The sequence below is a fragment of the Cinclus cinclus genome, chromosome 6 (genome assembly GCF_963662255.1).
Source record: "Cinclus cinclus chromosome 6, bCinCin1.1, whole genome shotgun sequence".
NCBI lineage: Eukaryota > Metazoa > Chordata > Aves > Passeriformes > Cinclidae > Cinclus > Cinclus cinclus.
The window spans coordinates 37,445,684-37,466,610 of NC_085051.1; the positions used below are offsets into that span (position 1 = coordinate 37,445,684).

Consider the following 20,927-nt stretch of genomic DNA (forward strand, 5'->3'; position numbering starts at 1 on the left):
TAGTAACAATATTCAAATAGCTAATGGTAATATTTAGGCCATTTGAACAATGTGCTTCAAATGGTGATCTTCAGAAATTACTTACAAAGGTAAATAAGATTGAAGCTGTATCATAGTATTCATAAGATGAACATTATTATATTGGCTATTTTCACAAAACCCGAGCATTTGGTTTCTGAACAATGAAAGCGTATAATGATTAAATAAACATGAATATGTATGTGTAGCAAGTATGCTGTTCATATAGTCTGGAGCTACTTTCAGGTGTTTAATTCTTTTGAAAGAAGAAGCTTGTTTATGTGCACTTTGTCAAATGTTTTCTCCAGGGAACTGTAAATGCCTATTTAAAGTCACCAAAACAAAATCCAGAGGAGGGCAGCCCTTGTTAGTGGGAGGACGGAACGTAGCTTATGTGTCACCATTTAACACTGCCAGGCAGCTCTGCAGAAGCTGTAAGTTACCCTGTAAAAATAAAGAAAAATATCACCATGTTTGTCTTCTTTCTTTTAAGATTGTTACAGAACAATGCTCTTTAAATAGCAATGACACCACTAAAGAAAAATAGACGGGTTTTAAAACTTATAGAAAAATATGTGTAACTTTTGTATTGAAAGATTTTTTGAATGTAGGAATATAGTGTCATGGAAATAAACAGAGCCAATTTAAGATTCCAAAAAAAGCACTCAATACTCTTTCATGTTTCTTCCTAGAGGTAGTCTGGCTACAAAAACTATTCACTGCAGAGAACTCTCTTAGCAATGAAATTCACCGTTGCAAAGTTTAAAATATTTTATATAGCAGGACCATTGCTGTTTCTAGAATGAGATTCCCAAAGTGTAAATATTCATGTGTTACACTGAATACTGTATTCATCAACAAATATTAAACAATTCATAGCACTCGGGATCTCCTTGTTTATAGCAGCCATTCGAGCTGACAGCTTTGTTCAGGGAGGAGGCCTCGGCAGAAAGACAGCAGACTGATTTACATGCTTAGCCAGGTGATTTAGCCATCAAATTGAGTTTAGCCACTACAGCTGGAGCTACAGAAGTGATTATCAGAACATTAACTCAACTCTAAGCCAAGCTCTGGCCTTCTTTCCACAGTTTTTAATCTTACTTAAAGCATTCTGGCTCTTCCATAAAAAGATACAAACTGGTTTTCAGCTATCTGAATTAATTTAGAGAACTGATACACTTCTGAATTAAGCAAATGCAACTGATAAGCCAGAATTTACCTTGCAGGAAAAAAACCCCACCAAAACAATCCAGTATTCATATGTGCATTCATTTATGCATCACTTTAAACTACTAGCTATTCACTATTAAATACCTGTACTATATTTGTTCCCAAAGCTGAAATATCTATGTAAGAAAAAAGCATTGGGCTGTTGACAGTGTTAAGAGTAATTTCCTATCAGATTCAGATAAGATGCAGGAACAAAGCAGTCTGAATGACCAGTTATGAACATGGAAGAAACTGCTGAAAACTTCAGACACACAAAAATATGTAAATATCTGTGATTTGCATACCTTTCATAAACAGTCCACAGAAGTCCTTAAGAATTTATAATTACTTTTTCAGCTAAAAGCACTCCAAGTGACTTGTGATAGATAAGCAAGACGTTCATCTCTCAGCCCCAAAAGGTCAATCATAATTCTATGCCCCCTTCAGGTTCTTATAATCCAGATTAAGCAATTAACTGATTTAAAGGCTTGAAAGCAGATTCCCATTTATGCCTTCTAAATCCTCCTCAGTCTTATCCAGAAGGCAGCAATTTCAGATACAGCTTCGACAGCTTTTTTGTCTCTGTCTGTACTGGCAGAGGACAGTCACAAGCTATTTTTCAGAAAGCTTGTAATTCGGTGACATGAACAAGTTCTTTATAAGATAGATATATGGGGACTTGGTGGCCCATCTTTGTGGTGTACAGGATTCATAAACTTAAGGTCTCTGTAACTGAAAAGCTGATTTTTGACTGTAATGAACTAATGAATTGAAAGGAATACTTCAGTCTTCAGTCTTCAGTCTTCAAATTTAATTCAATCTGAAGTACACTTATGAACTGCACACATTACCTATAAGTAAAGTGACAAGAATCTTTTGGCATCTTATTACAGAACCTTGAAGTATATTTGTAATTTACAGACCATCATGCAGCACTCTTTAAAAAAAAGTTACTAAGACATCTGTGCTGGTTTTGGCTGGGGTAGAGTTAATTTTCTTCTCAGTGGCTAATATGGGGATGTGTTTTGGATTTGTATTGAAAATGGTGTTGATAACAACAGAGATGAGATCATTATTGCAAAGCAGCTCTGCCTTTTCTGCTTCTTGTATTGGCATGCTGGTAAAGTGGCTGGGGGTACCTGAGAGCTGTGAGGGGATACAGCTAGGACAGCTCATCCCAAGTGACCAAAGGGATATATTCCAAAGGGATATCATATCATGCTCAGGATATAAGGTGGGAGAAATAAGAAGGAAGAGGGGGGGGGGCATTCAGACTGTTGTCTTCTCAAGTCACTGTCACACATGATGGGGCCCTGCTCTCCTGGAGATGGCTGAACATCTGCCTGCCCATGGGAAGCACTGAATAGTCCTTTTTAGCTTTGCTTGTGTGCACGGCTTTTGCTTTCCCTGTTAAACTTTTTACTCAACCCACAAGTTTTCTCACTTTTCTGAGTTTTAACTGCCAGCTGAGGTTAAACCATCACAACATCCTTTATATCTCAGTCATTTCCAGACTAAGCCAGCCAGTCTACTAAAATTTTCCAAACAGGCACATAATTCATTTTCATTAGATCGAATTTACAAAGTTCCAAGAACCACCTTATTTAAATTATAATAAATCAAGGACAATAGAAGCTGTGAGCCATTACTCCTTGTGGCTGCAATATCTGACATACTTGATTTACATCAACACAGCTTGAGAAAGCATTCAGATTTAGAAGTGTTTCTTGCCAGCTCACACTCCTAAGCTGTAGATATTAAAATCACTGGCAGAACCACAGTGACAGCAACATCCATTTCAGGAAAGAAAGAATTACTGACAAAACATTTCAGCAAATCCCTCAGCACTGCATTTTGCTTACTTCCTTCTTCTGTCAGTTCCAAACAGACATCTGTTGCTAGTAACACAAGAAATTCCTTTTCCAAAAAACCCAGAGAGGCAAGAGTGTATATATCAATATTTGTAGAAAATACATGTTTCTGTTTATTTACATGAAGGAAGTGGCTGTCTTAGTTACAATTCACATGTCGAAAGACTCTAAATGTACAGCCAAGGCTATGAACGATCTGAGTATATGATTATAACCTTAGCAATTTCACCAGCTGTCAAACCTCCCTTCCTGAACATGAAGTCCAACACAGGAATACCTCAAAACACAACCATTTAAAATACTGGACAGTACACCAAATGCAGCTTTTGCACCAAAATGGCCAAACATTTACTCAGATCTTACATTAGCTACAGCTGTATTAAGTCATGAAGAAACACAGAGCTAGCAAAACAGAAGCTAACCACTACCTAGGGGGATAATCAGCCAGAATGGCCACAGAAAAAGAAACATCAGTATGTTTAGAGTAGGTCACTGACCAATGATAATCTAAAGCTTCAGTTTGGCAGCTATTCTAAATAAATCTAGGGTACATGCTGCTTCTAAGAAGGCAGCTCTCTTTTCTTGCCAGACCCTCCCAGCCAAAACAGTGTGTTTTGATACAAGGAATGTTGTGAAAACAAGACAAAGTAAAGCTTAGGAAAACTCAGAGCAACTTTCAGTGCCTTCTTACAATGCAGCTGCACACATAATTGTGCCAACATAGGGGAAAGGAAGAGTCATGCATCATCATCCTTCCTGGCAGCAGTCTGCTCTTCACCAACTTCAAGCAAACTCAACCCACAGTCTGATCTTTAGCTTTTTCAAAAGTCTTTAGTTGCAATTCAAAAGGATAAGAGGATATTAACAATACTTCCAAGAATTATGTTATAGGGAAGTAGTATGAACATAACTGGGCAGAGAGGGTTTACTTAGAATTTGTATATACAGTGTCCCTGACTTACTGTGTTTATTCCCTATGGCCCTCAAGTCTTTTAGAGCTACAGGCAGGTATAGCTCACAAAGTGCAAGCTGTGCCTCAGAACCTTCTCTCAATTTTTGATCACTCTTGACTTCTGTGCAGCAACCTCTGTATTTTGGGATTTGTGTTTTTCTTTCCACACAGAGCAAGTAACTTTAAACAGCAAGTCAAGCAGCAGCCTTCATTGTGTCTGAATTCCTCCAAAAGAGCCTCTCAGGTGAGTTCAGCACCTACTGCTACATCATATTTCACCTCCATGTTTTTTGTGCAAGGCAGCTCCAAGTCCAGAAGACACATGGCTAGACTGATCCAGAAACAGATGCATCTGCACGGCATCTACTCTGGAGGCACTCACTACCGAAAAAGAAAATCCATAATAGAAGATTTCTAGCAAAAGGCTGCATCAGTGGGTATCTGTTGTCCCCAGTCCTCTTCCCAACTTAGCATTTCTGCTGAAAGCAAACACTTAGACTCGGGTAACAGGTCATGTTGTAAAGTTTGTTTGTGCTCTGCTCCACACAGGATTGACCACGCGACTGCCAATTTGTTGCTACTAAAACTTCGCATGCCTGCCTTCAGTAAGTGCAAAGGCACAGAGACAGAGCCTGCCAGCATCAGGCAAAATGCCAAGAACCTAGAAGCAGGGGGCTTTTAATCTGACTTAATTAATTGACTGCCTACCTGAAAAACATAGCTTTCTTTTATGCTTCTACTAGTCCTCTTATGGATGTACTTCAAGAGGAATTAGATGTCTAGAAACAGTCCAGCTTAGCCCAGGCAAAAACAGGGCTACCTAGTCCTTGAAATGGGAGCATTGTTCATGATTTACTCCTCTAACATTACTCTTCCCACATCAGGGCACAACATTACATTAAAAAACCCCAAGAAACAAGTCTTCAAATATCTTCTTTCTTCCTTTTATGGAACTAACCTAGAAAGACAAGGTAAGTCACAGACTCTTCAAAGAAATGTGTGCTAAACACAAGCTGTGGCAACAAACTAAAGCTAAAAATCTTCAAGCACTTCCAGGTATAATGAGGACACAGGAAGCACATACCAAGTTGAAAGTCACAGAAATTTAGCATCTTCCCCCTGCATTCTGCAGTTATTAACTGTCAAAATTCAAGAGAATATTACTCCAACAATGTGACTTGCATAGTTAAAAGAAGTGATTCTTTAAGGATACTTTAGAAGACAGAGACATTGTCTAAACATTCCACTTCAAGGCATGTGGAGACTTCAAGAGTCGGTTGCAAGAGATGATGAGGAATCAGTGACTGAAGCAGGACAGAAGCATTCCCTTACTAAAGCCCAACATGGCAAATCAATAAAAACTGTTGCAATAAAGACTGGACTATTTAAAGTAAGTACTGTTCATTTCAAAAAGGAGTCATGTGTTCCACACATTACTGATTGCTTTACCAGCAATACATATCTCATTAAGCTGAACTTGTACCTACACAGATCTTTTTATAAGAAGTCCCCCAAACAACCCTTTTTACAGTGCATTGGTTTTACAAGCAATGGGTTTAGCAGAATGAAGAATGACACCATCAACATTACTGAAAAGAGTGTAAAGCAGCAATATTCCTCTTAACAAGACTTTTCAACAGATATATTCTGAGTTAATTCACAGCGTCCTAACCAATGCAGTTTCAGATTTGAAGAGAAATGCTAAAGAACTGATTTTTAAAAGAAAACTGCCTCCAGGTTCAAAAACTGTTCAAATAAGAGACTGTTGTAGTCATCCATCATATCAAATACATTGTGAAATCTAAGGACAACACAAGCCTCTTAAAGTTCTTTTCCCACAAAAAACCATTTTCCTGAAAAGGCTATCTGCAACATGCCTCTTTTGTTAATGGTTTAGAGTTTAAAGGCAACAAGGTTCAAAAAGCATACTCATCATACCAGACAGGCCAGTGTGACTTCATGCTTAAGACTCTATACATCAAGTCCCAAAATCTGGCTAACAGGAGAAACCACTTCCTACCTCATAGTGAAATGGTGAGATGAAGTTTTAAAAATAGGTCAGTTTTCCAATTCTGCAACTGTAAATCTAAAACAGTCAAACATAAAACTGAAGGCAAAATTGTCTTCTGGGATATGAGTTTTCCAAAGGCACCTCAAGCATACCATTCTCTCAGAGACACTTCACCTATACCTCATTTTCTCTGTTAATAAAGAAAGTTCATCTTTCTGGACAATGCTTAACTTAAAATTCACCTTCCTGAATGTAAAGTGTGTATCATACAAAATGTAGCCATGTTGGTTAATCAAGCATATAATATTCAAAATCACTTGAAATATAGGCCAAAAAGGATCACATTTACCTTAGCATGCTTTAATTCCAGTTCTGCTAGTTCCACCAGATTTTTTCTGAATGCTGCAACTCTTCTTGTCTTAAAGTCTATCAGTTCTACAGAAAATAAAAATGGATTCATTAACAGTATCCCTGCTAGTGACCTCAGCTATTAACAGACATTCCTTCAGGATGGAAGAGGTAAAGGGTGAGAGAAGGAAAAATGAAAAACCTCACATTTAATCTCAGCACAGCCTGGGCTCAAAAATACTGCAACTCAGTTGGAAGAAAGCAAACTGTCATTGCAGTTCCTCACCTCTAGGTAACCTTTTGTGGACACAAAGCTCTTTTGTAAAAAGACTGCCAAGTGGATGCTTTTAACATTTATTTCTCTATTCCATCTGCACTGTTCTTTCAAGGCTGATACTTGAAAATCTCCAGGGAATATACAAAGCTAAAACTAGGATGAACAACAGGATGCCTTCTGCATATACCTTTGTGGCTAACAGGATCTCTCATTTTCCATTGTCTTATTTATAGGAATCATTAACCAGATTTACAGGCTCGAACAACTCTTCAATGATAGAAACAGGAGAGCGCAGTGTTTAAACCTTGAACAGATCTGCCACAAATGATGAGTCAGATACCTACTAACTCACTGAAGTACTAACCCAAAAAAGACAGTAAGTTTCCATTCCAGAAGAAAAGTAACACGTAAGTAAGATTCCTTTTCTCTATTAACTCTGTAATTATGTGAAATCTCACTTCATTATTTCTCCCTTCTCTAATGCAGTATCATAGCTGTGAGACTGGTGCCTTCACAGAAGAAACCATAAAACCAAAAGGGGATTTTTAATAACACTAAAATACTTGTTTGCTATTACTGCTAACAGTTACCATTTGGTATCTTATCTTATGTATGTGGAAAAAAAAAGCTTAACAACTAATTTGCACCTGGACTTTGCTCTACCTATCAGAGCTATGAGAAGCAAAAAAAAATATAATTTGAACTTTCTAAAATAAATAATAATTAAAAGACAATATTCCCACCTAGGAAACAGTACAAAAATATATTCTAATTAATTAATTAATTCTCATTAATAACAGACTAAAATATGTTAATTTTCAAGAAGTAACACATGATGAAAGACCCCCAAATACCTTGTTTTGCTGATTCAGAAATTTTCTCAAATTTCTGACAGCATATTTGCTGAGTAGTTTCAGCTTGCAGCACATCTTTATTTTTCGCTCTTGCTTTATCCAATGCCTTATTAGCATTTTCATAATCCACTAGTGACCTAGATCTTCTATATAGGAGATCCTATTAAAAAAACAAAGGTTGTACAGAGTTTATAAGACTTTACCCAAGGATTTTATTGTATTCCAAGTAATTGAAAAAATCAAATTAATTTTAGTCCTTCTTGCTGTATTTCAGTTCTTACTAAATTATTTAAATTCACTTTACTTCATCCTGTAAGTCACAGGAATGTCCATACAAGATCAGATCCACAACATAATACTATTTGGTCTCCGTCTTGTCTGAGAGAGGCTACAACAGATGGCTTAGATCAAATTCCAAAAAGCCAAGAAGGCAAACCATGCGAAATTTCACAGCTTCTTGGATTAGAAACAAACTACATTTAGATTATGTATTTGAAATACAGAGCCCAAGAAACAGTAGTAACATTTTTTGTGCAACATTTTTGATCTTCTAACTACAGACATTTTTTGTCAAATGCTTGCTCATTCTGTGACATTATGTAATCATCTCATATCAAACAACAGTAAGAATGAAATTTTCTGTAAGCACAAAATATCAAATTTAGCCCATGTGGTTTTGTATCAGCACTAGTAGATTATATGGAATAACCTATTTTAATATTTTTTAAAAAGCAGAATTACTTGTAATTACAAGCACAAACACACTGCAAACACACAGACAACATTCTAGGTGTTTCTGGTTACTGCATGATTTGGCCTTAAGTGGCTCACACAGTTCGACGCAGTCAGTCCTGCATCGGCAACGTTGTTACTCCTTATATTCAACAGAGATAGGTTTTACAGCTAAGGAAAAAATTGCAGGCTAGAGGTGGCAGCATTTTAACCTATCTTTATAGTGCGTTGATGATCCTGCATCACTTTCTCTCATTTTTTTCCCTCTTAATGTTAAAAAAACCACAATTTCACTGAATGAAAATCCATGAATTCACCTTAGCAGCTTGAGATTCCCTAAGGTAATATTTCAGAAGATCAGAAAGTTTAAGATCTTCATCAGCAGATACCCGAGCCTCTATTTTCTGGAAAAACAAAACAAAACACCACCACCAAATAAAAAAACAGTAAGCAAAAGGATCAACTTAAAAACATCCAGACTTTGGGTATTCATTTGTATGATACAAATTCAATGTAAAATATACAGTACACAACAGATGGTGTTTTTCAAAAACTAAGATCAGACATAAATGACAGGATACTTAAAGGTGCAAAATGAGAAGCAGTATTAGGCTTTTGTATTAAAATATAAGTAATAAGCTATTCTTTGAGCAGTAATTGACAGCTGACTTTCTATATTAAAAGCTGCTTTTTCCCCCAATAGCAATTATATTCATCATATGCTAGAAAAAAATCAGAGAAACAAACTTATATTAAGAGTTGCACAAGCAGCTTTAAGCTGTTGAAATTAAAGGAAAACAAATGTTTAAGTCACCTTGGCAGACTAATTGTGTAACTGCACATGCTAAATGGTCTAAAAAAACAATAAACTAATTTGCTTGCATTTGAAACAGATTAGAAATAGAGTCTGTAAGGGAATTTTTTAAACCCTAATTTAAAAAAAAAATTCTGAAATGCAACATTTTGAGTCAAAGCAAGTAATTCTGTTAATTTTCTTTAAAGTATGTGTTTCTGCAGATAAAATTATCAGATCAGGAAATCCACTTTTTCATTTGGAAGTTTTCCTGATACATGGCATACATCTTCGCTCTATCAAACCAAACAAGTAAGGTAAAAGAGAAGATATTTGAATAACTGGTTACAAGTATAAGCAACATTACTTTTGAGCCAAGTAATTGCAGAAACAGATCTTGGCTCCGGAAAAAAAGCATCGTGACCGCCATTTTTTTTGGATTAAGGATTCAAATGTCTTCATTTCTTTTATCCATAAAACGTTCTGCGATTCCTTCCATGTGGAAGATGTCTATGCATTTTAAAAGAACAGCAGCTTTACAAGGGTATTACAGCAGACTGCCTAGAAATGTTTAGTCAACTGAAGACTCCTAAAGTTCATTTTACAAAACACAATTGAAATCTTAGACTTTCTCATTCCATACTACACACTGCTTAAACACTCCATCTAGAAGCACCCATATCAACCCACATATTAATGCCTTGTTGACACATGACGTCCATTTCATAATACATACCCTTGTTTTGTCAAATAACTCTGATACCTTCAGAAAAAACCTGTGCAAAGGAAACAGATCATGTAACAACATTGTTTTGAACAGACTAACTACTTTCTAGAACTCACACTATAGTCTGTGTCTGGCAATAAAGACTGCAAAGGCATTGCTAACAATCATAACTCACAAAACTCAGCATATTAGGTTCAAACTTCCAACATGTGGGAACTGTGCAATGTAAGAAACGCACAGGACAAACAAATCATAACAGATGGATATTTTTAAGTAAAGAATAATTGCTCAGCTCCTCAAGGATTCTTTATGCTTCTGTGAATTAAACCCCCAAACACCAACACCCTGGTCAATGGTGTTACACTATTATCAAGTGTCCTTTACACAAATATATGTGTACTTTTCTTCACACAGTAAATACAACCTATGTCCTACTTGTAATTCAGGGATGCTGAGTAACAGTGTAGCAACATCTCCATTGCAGGAGATGATACAAGGCTTCAGTCTTACAACAGACTGAACTGCAGTCAAATTACACTATTTTGACAGAAGACAGATGTCATTTTTGACACACTCTAACAGATGACAACAAGTATCAATACTATCATCAAAGCATCTGGTATATAAGTTATCACCACATTTGGAAGTATTATCACTGCAATTCAGGTAAATTAGAAAGTTAACTTTCATATTCATGTCCTGCCTGTCGTCACACTGACACCAACATCACACTGACTATGTGTGTATGCTGGCAAGCACTGACATCTTTAAGCTAGTTAACCAAGTTTTATTTGATGATACAGCAGCCTTCATCTTCAAGCAAATCACTGAAAGACTGAAGGACAAACATCTGTACATAGAGACACTCTTCTGAAGTTTTGGGGATCTCTGTAGATTCCTTTGTTTTCCTAAGGGGAGTAAACTTGCCAGAACAGCAGAACTATTTTTCAAGATGTTGGTACGCTTATAAAAATCCATATGCTCAGAAATGAGACCTGTGCTTGCTGCATATGTCAAAGCATTTATAACATGTTTTTAAATGGTGAAAGAATTGTGGGTTTTTTCCTTATTTGATGAGGACTTTTCCATCTCAACTGTGCAATGTTCTACAGACTGTAGAAATCAGTATTTCTTTACAGACGACTATTAAAACAAAAGTGTTAAATGCAGCCTGCTAAAGAAATGAAATACTAGAAAAGAAAGTGTCTTAATGTGATACAGCTGTAATAAATTCTGGTTATTTTTCTAACAAGAGCTACCAATCTCAGCAGGTCACCTTAAGACTGCTACACGGCAAATCACCCCATAAGTCATAACCAATATCTTACTTGCAGATGTCTGTGGAGTCCTGTGTTCCTAATGCATATAATGAAGAACCAATTCTATTATAGTCATCCGCCACATCTAGAGAAACAAACAAGCACTTGTTTTACTACCTCATTCCTCATCTTCCTAAAAATTTTGAAATTCCTTTTTCAAAAATAGGTATTTTTCTGAAAGGACATGCTTTAACACAAAAGCAGAAATAAAATTGTGATCACATCACCTAATAAGAAGGATAACTTCACACAATAAAAAAGTGCTTTCACCAAATTGCGCAGTCTGTAATCTACCTAGGAGTATTTTATGCAATTAGAACCTGCTAGGTGAACTTATTGTGCAATTTTTTTAGGTGGAAGATGCACAAACTTAATGGTTAAAGTCTGAACTTAAATTTTGTTTTAAAACTATTTGAAATAATAAAATCAGAGTTTAACAGTAACAAAAAGTCTGTGCTTGAGAGCAGTTAATTGATTGCAAACCCCAAACTACCAAAAATACAGCACCACATACATAACACATTTTCTAGCACATCCCTATTTTTAGGAAACCCTTACCTCTTAAACAAGCAGTCACTGGTTAAAGTAGCATTAGTGTTAAATTGCTTTAAACAATGAAATTAGAAGCAATATTTGTAAGAAGGCTGCATAATTTGTTTAGCAATGTATTGCTATATAATGAACGTAAAAATACATCTTTTCACACAGAGCTTTTTAAAAAAGCTTTAAATATTAACTCAAAGGATGATAAAAAGTAACAGATCCAAGCAATGAACAGGAAAATACATTTGTTTGTTATTTCTGAAGTCTATATGCCTTTAAGCAGAATTATTTTTTTTTTAAATAACAATCTTAACAGATTGAGTGGGTCAACTTCCACATAATTCATTACTCCATACGTCATCAATGCTGTTGGTTACAGTGAAGAATGGTATTAGGAAGCAATTAATCTCCCGTTCTATTCCTCCCATTTCAACATCAAAATGGATTTTCTGCTGGAAATAGCAAGTCGGTGTCTTTGCAAGCCCTACAGCTCTCTGCTGATCATGTCATCCATAAAGTACAGACTGCTCATTTTCAAAACAGGTTTCCCAGGTCACTGCTTTACTCCTCTAGCCAGAATTTCAAAAGGTACCATTTGTCCCAGTTCACAGTTTGGCAGAAGCTGTCAATAAACATCGTATGTGATTTGAGCCTGGAAACCAATGAAACTTTGTCATGACTTTGATCAATCCCTTCCCATCTGATCCTCTACAATCTCATTTCACAGGATTTTCCTGGTTCCACAACCAATGTAAAAGCCTTTCTCGCTCTGTAAATAAATCTTGGCACTTCATTACCATGAATGAAGTTCAGTTCTCATTTTAAGAAAGCAACCAACACCACCAGAAACCACTTCAGGTGGGAACTGAATGCGGACATAGGGTCCCTTAGCTCATTGAGCCATAACTGACTCTTTCCATCTCCTAGCATAGATACATAAAACTACAAAGGACTCAGTGTTCATACAACAGCAAGAGAAGCATCTGAAGAACTCAGAAAATTCTTGGTTTAACATCTCATCCAATATCAATTTTAGAGCTCTTATCAATGGAGCTTCATAAAAGGTTTGTGACCTGGTTCTGTATGAACTGTATTACTGTAGACAGCAAAGACAGTATCTGTCAATCAGACCAAACCTCAAAGAGGCAGACAGAATCTGGAAGATAAATTTTGATTTATCTAGACAGAAAAACTTAAAATCAAGGGCAATGCAGGTCAGTTTCTTCTGAGCTTCTCAAAACACAGTAATCCTAAATCAAACACAAAGTCCTAACCCAAAGATTTTTCATTTTTTCAAATAAACAAACTGCACTTGAGAAGACCATCTAGAGCTTTCAGAAATCACATTGGCTAGCACTCAGCTTACAAAGACATATCAATAGGCAAGTTGTAAATTTTGTCTCAGTAAGAAAAGGGGTCCTGCAAACCAGGGTACTGAATGTACACATTCCAGTTTCCACTCTAAATGTCTAAAAAAGGAAAACTAGTCTAGAACTAATGGCCCAAACAGGAGTTTGCTACAAGCAAAGGAAACTTTTTTAGCAAGGTAATGCAATGCTGTTTGCCAAGATATTGCACTTGCTGCAATCAACCACATCCAATCAAGAACTGCACTAGGAGTAAAATCACATGTACTGCCATATTACTCATCTCTACACCTAAATGACTGAGTCAGACTTCAAAAAATATTAATACTTGAAGTGCATTTCTTTTCAAGCAGACAGCATGAAGAATCAACATATCCTCAGAGTTGCACCAGGCTGTACTCACTCCTTCTAATCTACTGCAGCAAAGCCAAAACTTAAAAAGTCAGACTGAACTTCTTTAGACTCTGAAGGCTACACTTGGAGAAATGAACTCATTGTTCACATGCAAAAAGAAAATTAACTTCTCCTCACTAACTTCTTCTCACTGTACATTTTAACCAGTAGAATTTTCTGTAATAACTCACTTTTATGTGATCTTGTCATTTTATCAGATTTGGCAGAGGCATCTTTGACTCGGTTGTGATATTCTACAAGGAAAGTTCTCTCATGTTCAAAGAAGTCATCCACATCCTACAAAAAAAGGGAACAATTAAAAAACCAGGATTTTACCCACCCACTACAGAGCAACTGCAGAGTATATCTGCACATTTAACTGTTGCTGTGACAGGAAATGCATTTGCTTTTATTGTCCAAAACTTCATTTATATGAACTGATTTCTTCTCCACTTACATCATGATCTTAAGTTTTATTAAGAATTTAGTAAGAACTAAGAATTTGCAACAAGCATCCTAAAGATCTATATAACTAAACGTGAAGGAATAGCAAAGGGTCACCAAGGGTGACAGAAAAAGAGAATACATGTAATCTACCTAGAAAAAAGGGAAGACGGAATGAAAGTCACCCAGCAGCACAGAGGCCGTGGTCTCAGACAAGATGATTTGAACTCCTGGTTCAGAACACTGATCTTAATGACAGACTTCTTTAATGTGGTAAACACAGGTAAATGTTAATATTGTCTGTATTACAATTTGAGATAATTTGTTTATACTTATTTTTAAAAACCCTCTAAAATAACACAGATGAACACCATGGAATAGCCTACAACATAGGCTTTGAACAATGTTCTGATGAAACTGGAAGTTATTTGGACTTTATATTTTTCTTCAAGTCATAATTAATCCATGGTTACATCCAATTTCCAGCAGTTTCAAAAAAACAAGACTTTAAACCTAAAAACTTTGCTAAAAATTGCTACCAAATGGAAGATTCTACTAGAGAGAAAAGAAATTAAAAATCATCATTTGCAGAATTTCTGCTTGCTGTAAAAGCAATCCTGTAGCTTTTGGAAAAGTAAAAATTAAATGGAATTTTCATTACTTTTTTTTTTTCCCTCAGTTATAGTCTTACATCTACTGGGAAAAATCATATAACCTCTACTGCTGCTGCTTGAAACAGTGGAGAGATTCTACAAGACTGGGGAAATTCACTTAGTAACTTCTGAACAGAAGCAGCTGTCAGACCTAGTTCTCCTTCCACTATATAAAATGGCAGGCCTGAACAAAAAAAAAAACAAGATTAACCAGATTACCAATTCTCTGTGTAGAAAAAAAGGTGCTTAATTTCATAAAGTACTGAAAGCCCACAAGAAAGATCTCAGTTATTATGATCCAGGCCACAAGTTCTCACTCATGGTCTGCCACTAATTCTTAAATTAGACATCACTATTAAAAAAAAACATTTTTGTACCTATGTAAAATTCATTTAAAAAGGTGACAACATCAATACATTTTAAATCTTGCTATGTTAAGCAGTAATCACCTTTACTCCTGAAACAATGACACCATCTGCTGATTTAACCATATTTTTGAAGAAGTCTTCAAGTTTCTCTTTCTTGTTTTTCCCACGAACACTCAACTGAAAAACAAATTAATTTATCAAGTTAATTCATTTTCTGGAGGCAATACAAGCTTAAAAAAATTAAATATAACTACATACACCTACTTGCTACACCTAAAACAGTTTTCCTGTTCTCTGTTTATTTTTATACTCTGCACAAATGGGAACAGGGCACCTGGCATCATCCAGAATGAAGACTACCTCATTTACTAGATTGTTTATCACCTAAAATACCATTCTAGTGAAAAGAAAATATAAAAAAAGAAAATCAGCAACATTCTAGCACCTGCAGATAATACCAAATGTACAGAGTGTACATTTCAGTTATCAGTAACACAGTATTTATCATGCACAGTATAGCTGAGTTGATGCAATGACAGTTGAGTTAATATAACCATGTTTCACTGGTGAATGGCAGATCTTTGATTTCCAGAGGATAATGCTGGTTTAAGCCTCCTCACACTCTTCCTGTCCATCTAACTTCACTCAGTTTAGGTAAACTGAGTGCCTAAACCTGTAAGCATTTCTACATCAAGCAACAGAGGAACCTCTGTAACAAATTTTGAATTGAGTATGTATGCAGTTGAGCCAGTCTTTTTAATTTCTTCCACTCAATGTTGATTCCTGCAATTTTAAAAAGTAACTGAAACTGTCTGCAGAATAGGAGCAACCACTGTCTCCAACACCAAAGAGTTATGAATCCAAAAGTACTCTCCATTATCTCAATTCAGTATGTAACATGAGGATAGCCACACTAGTCCAATACTCAGAAAAAATTAACCACATTTTCACTCATCATTAACAACAAAGTTTTACTCAACAGAAAATTTCATCAGAAATTCTCTCTAGTTTTGTTAGCAACAGAATTTATATCACAGTTCCACATCCTAAAAATTAGTGCTCCATTTTGTTGCATCATTCTTCCCCACAGGGGGACAAAAAAAAAATTAAAAAAAAAAAAAGTGGAACTCTATACTGTCAAATGAAATAACCACCAAAAGCTTGTCTTTTTAATCCAAAATACTGGCATTCCAGTAATATTTTTGATTCTGAGATTAGAGCACACAGTGCATTTGGTTCCCCAGGGGGCAGAAAATTAACTCCTACAGACTAAATGAATTTCTAACTTTTACAATACAACTATGTCTGGCATGAAGGAATTGATGTAATTTGCCTCCAGAGGTAATTCCCTCTTAATCAATTTTCCATCATACCATAAAAGTACACCTTGATTTCTCTCGCCAGCAATTCAGTTTTCAATACTCACATCCTGATTATATTCCAAGAATACATGGAAATTTAAGTCCTTTCTCAAAATAGGATGTGCTGCCACGCGACACAAAAACACTTCATGCATTGCAACTGTCTTCTTGAATATTGCCAAATATTCACTAAAAACAAGAAATAGTACAGACATAAGAATTTCATATGATGCAACAAAGTTTGAGATAGACCTAGTCAGCAGCTTCAAAACATCCTCAGTAAAGGTACAAAATTACAAGCTGATATAATGGAGTTTATCACTCCAATGTTTGATATAGTCATAAATAAATAGTACAATGTTAATCCTAGGGAGAAATTTGAAGCCCAAACACATTACAGAGAGACCTTTAATGAAGAGTCAACAAATACACTCGTAATTTTAATGGTTAGCTAACAGACACTGGTTTGCTGAAAGTGTAAGCTCATTTCATTGTCCTTTCCCCAGAACCCCAAAAATCAAGAAACTGAGTTACAAACTACAGTCCCTTGGCAATGCATATTGATGTGCAAATTCCTTCCTCCCCATCTCCATCCCCTTGCCCATTTGCTCCGTCCTTACTTATTTGCATGTTCATGTAGTTTTGTTAGCTGTTTACACTCTTTTATTTCATGTTAAAGCACCCAAGCCTTTTTGAGCCAAAGCTTACATTGATGTCTTGCTTCATAGTCGTTTGAAAAGTGAAATTAAGAGCTGCATTTGGAAGGTACAACAAAATACCACATTTAACCATAACAATCATATAGTTGCCCGGGTCGGCCAACTCCACTTCAAAGCAATTACTTGCAATTTAATTAAGAGGAAGGCACTCTTATCAATACAAGTTTGCTAGAATTCATTGTGTTTTGCAAATTCAATGAGTAAGATGCAACTCATCTCAAAATGAGGAAAGGGCTCTTTTTCCCACTCTGAGGTCAAACAGTGAAATTAAAATCAGTGCTTTTCCTTCCACTATGTGCAAGGAGGTTAAGATTTACATACCAGCAAACCAGCAGGGCCAGTGTTGGGAGATGTTTGATCTCAGTGAGAGTAGTAGTCATTCAGTGAAGACAAAAAAGGAGGATGCAGAGGATGGAGGTGGCAGTAGAAGAAACCCAAAGTTTTCTGTGTTATCCAACCCCTAACCAGACCACAAGAGAATCATGATCAGGGCCGCTGGAAAACCAGATTCTTTAAAATCTATAGTGTTCTGTTAATTTCCAGTTTTCTGCATATGAAGTGTATATCTACTCTGCTATAAATTATGTTGTACATATCACTAATACAGAGCTTTTTAAGACATTTGCTCACAGCAGCTGAAGTTCGGAGAGAAAGCCGCAGTTCTAAGAGTTCTATGTACTTTTCTTGCCAATTCAGAGCTCTTGATAGAAGCAGTCTAGAAGCAGCGTAAATATACACTTGAAAACTGAAACCAATGACAGGAAAAAGATCAAAGAAGTGAGTGCATGATAAAGAAAATGGACGAAGCAAGGAGAAACTTCACTGTGTAACTCAATATGGAACAAGAAGCTTCACAGCAGTTGTTTCAATATAAATTAAATTCAAAGTAAGGGAAAATAGTATTTTCAGGAAGTATATTCTCCTTGTGCAATTTTTTTTTAAGAGTGTCAAAAAAGGAATTTTCTAGTAATCTTCGTAATTCTTGGGGAACACAAGGTTGGCATCTATGTTTACAGTACCAACCACATGCACAACTCCCTGCTCCCAACCACTGCATGTATAACCTTAAAGTCTAATTATAGCTATAAAATGTGGAACACCAGAACTAAAAAAGATAGAGGTTATCTCCTCCCTTTGCAGATATTCTTTGAAAAACAGGATCTAAGTACTTTCTTTCTTTCTAAAAGAATGCTCAAGAACAAGCTGATTTATTTCCTGTTTCAGAAGATCTTCCATGAAATTATTTCTACAAGTTTCCTAATGGCACTGATCATGATCACTATGATTAACCTTGGTTATACAGCAACTGGATTCTCAAGTCTGTGTTTCACAGAGAACCATTATAGTGAAATCGGAAATGCGGGACAGCAAACAGCATGAAAAGTTCTGGAAAATAAATAAATTAATAAAGCAGTAATCAAGTCTACATACGCTTCCAGTTCCTGTTTCATCTTGGTGAATTCTTCTTTAGTCATTGATCCTTCCCCTTCTCCAAGTTTCTGCAGTTTCTCCCTGGAGGCATCAAAGTCAGGCCTGGGTGGTGCTGGTGGAATCTGGAATTGAATCCAATTTTTTTCAAGTTCTCATTTTCTCAGTAAAACAACACCCATTCACAGCACAGGAACTGTAGACTGCCTGCAGCTTTTTAATACATGTTTCTCTCTTTCATCATTCATTACAGCATTTCTGGATAAAGTCTCTCATTCATGAGTTATACATGCTGTATTATTATACCAATTCCAGTCAAGTGTCCTTGAAGATTACTAAAGTATTAACTAATGGCTTCAGTTTAATTACAACAGAAACCAAATAATACTTCATTTCCCATGACAATGACTTAAAATTTGAAATAATTATTTTTTAATTAGTTTTGGATTAGCTTACTTGGTAAGGATAATTTCTTGTTTAAAGAAAAAAGAAAGAATTCCACAATTGTTTTCATACCATCCATTTCTAACTACCCCAAACTTTAAACCAAGAAAACCATTCCCTATTGTTTGCAGGCACTAGCACTTTCTTGCAGCACTGTTGACATTAAAGACATATGTGTTGAAATAACTAAGTCCCCAGTCAACAAGACTCTAGGTTAATTTTATAATACAGTATATTAACACTGAAAGAGAAAACAGCAGACTCAAACTAAACCTGAATTGGTGCCAGGAAAGGAACACACAACTATGTTTAAATTTTAGTTTACTGATATTGGCCCATTACATTAACAGATTACAAAAAAAAAAAAAAAGAAAAATCCAGTATATTGACAGTCAATCATGTGAAACTAGTTATTACCACACTGAGGGTCCAGTCACTTCAAATAGTTTTTCTGACTAAGAATAGTATGACCATCACAGATTATACTCATTATAATGTACCCACTAATCAATTAGACATATCTGTTTACCCTCTGAATCAGCAAGCATCAGCAAGCACCCCCCAAACACAAAACAAATACCTAGCTTTCATACCAAGATGACAAATATTCCTATCCGCAATTAACATATGAAAAGCAGCACCATTTTAATATGCCTGTTTTGAGACCTCTGTTCCTGGAAGGCTTGAAATTAACTTCAAACTCTAAGTTATTATATACTGAGGTTCCCTGTAGTTCTACATGGTATTTAAATCGTTTTTTCCTTCCTCTTATTCATGGAAAAATTAATCAGATCTTCATAATGAGAACTCAAGAAGTCTAATAGCTTCATTCTGCCATTCCAGCTAAAACACAGGCAACATGAAACTTGTAACGAAGTTAAACATTAGCTTGCAAGAACAATACCACCAAGTTCACAGCTCAACTCTCTCCCACACTTTTAACACAGCAGCATAAAAATACACTTGGAGACAAATTAAACTACTCATTTCTTAAGAGTAAAGGGCAAGAAAGTATGACAGCTACTGTAGCTTTCTTCCAAGCTTGCTTCAACCATTGCATAAAATTAAGTATTAGAGAAGCTGATCTGATTTTATAAGGAATGAACACTTGCTGTTTCCACTGCATTTAAAAACAGTATCAAGTAGTTTTGATCCAGCCCACAGAAAACGGTACATATAAACCAAAAGAACACCAGTACTTACAATATAGCCAGCATAGTCCTCATTCTCAACAAAAGAATCATGAAGCCAAATAAACTCTTCATGTTGCCGGACAACAGAAAATTCGTTTTGTTTGAAATTTGGTAAGGAACTCTAGAAGGGTAAAAGAAAGTAGAATTATGGGGGGAAGGCAGTAGGGAGGAAGAGAAGCTCAACAAAAGACCACAAGGTTTTTCATTACTACATAAGAAAAAACCTTGAGGGAACAACAAAAATGTCCCCAAAAGTTCATACCACAGTAATTAATTATCTTAATTAGTGTAGCAATCAATTGACATGGGTTGCCATAAGAGGTTGTGGAGTGTCTGCTCTCATAGACAATTTAATCCTGGAGTTCTGTTTAGTATCTTTATCGATGATCCGGATGAGGGAACCAAGTGCCCTTTAGTCAGTTTGTAGATGACACCAAGCTGGGTGGCAGTGTTGATCTGCTGGATGGCAGGAAGGATCAGTAGAGGCATCTGGACCAGCTGGATCTATGGGCTAAGGCCAATTGTAGGAGTTTCAACAAGGTGAGGAGCTGGGTCTGCACTTGGGTCGCAACCCCAGGCAATGCTACAGGCTAGGGGCACAGCAGCTGAAAAGCTGCCCAGTGGAAAAGAACCTGGTCAACAGCAGCTGCACATGATCCAGGTTGTGCCCAGGTGGCCAAGAAGGCCAATGGAATCCTGACTTGTACCAGAAATAACATGGCCAGCAGGACCAAGGAAGTGACTGTTCCTCTGCACTGGACACTGGTGAGGCCACACCTCAAGTCCTGTGTCCAGTTCTGGGCCCCTCACGACAGGAAAGACACTGAGGTGTTGGAGTATGTCCAGAAGGACAACAGTGCTGGTGATGGCTCTGGAGCACAAATCTGATGAGGAGTGGCTGAG

At 36.4% G+C, this 20,927-nt stretch overlaps 1 protein-coding gene across 1 annotated transcript in view; it reads right to left on the minus strand.

Annotated features, from left to right (window-relative positions):
* Positions 1-390: 390 nt before the first annotated feature.
* Positions 391-20,927, minus strand: part of SNX6 (sorting nexin 6) — a 28,095-nt gene continuing 7,558 nt past the window's right edge. Inside the window, exons 5-15 of the mRNA XM_062495385.1 lie at positions 20,035-20,145; positions 18,391-18,512; positions 16,306-16,429; positions 14,961-15,056; positions 13,606-13,711; positions 11,121-11,196; positions 9,802-9,841; positions 8,590-8,676; positions 7,541-7,700; positions 6,411-6,496; positions 391-462 (exon numbers count right to left, since the gene is read on the minus strand). Of these exons, the coding sequence (XP_062351369.1) occupies positions 409-462; positions 6,411-6,496; positions 7,541-7,700; positions 8,590-8,676; positions 9,802-9,841; positions 11,121-11,196; positions 13,606-13,711; positions 14,961-15,056; positions 16,306-16,429; positions 18,391-18,512; positions 20,035-20,145 (1,062 nt within the window). The 3' untranslated portion in view covers positions 391-408. The remainder of the gene's footprint in view (positions 463-6,410; positions 6,497-7,540; positions 7,701-8,589; positions 8,677-9,801; positions 9,842-11,120; positions 11,197-13,605; positions 13,712-14,960; positions 15,057-16,305; positions 16,430-18,390; positions 18,513-20,034; positions 20,146-20,927) is intronic.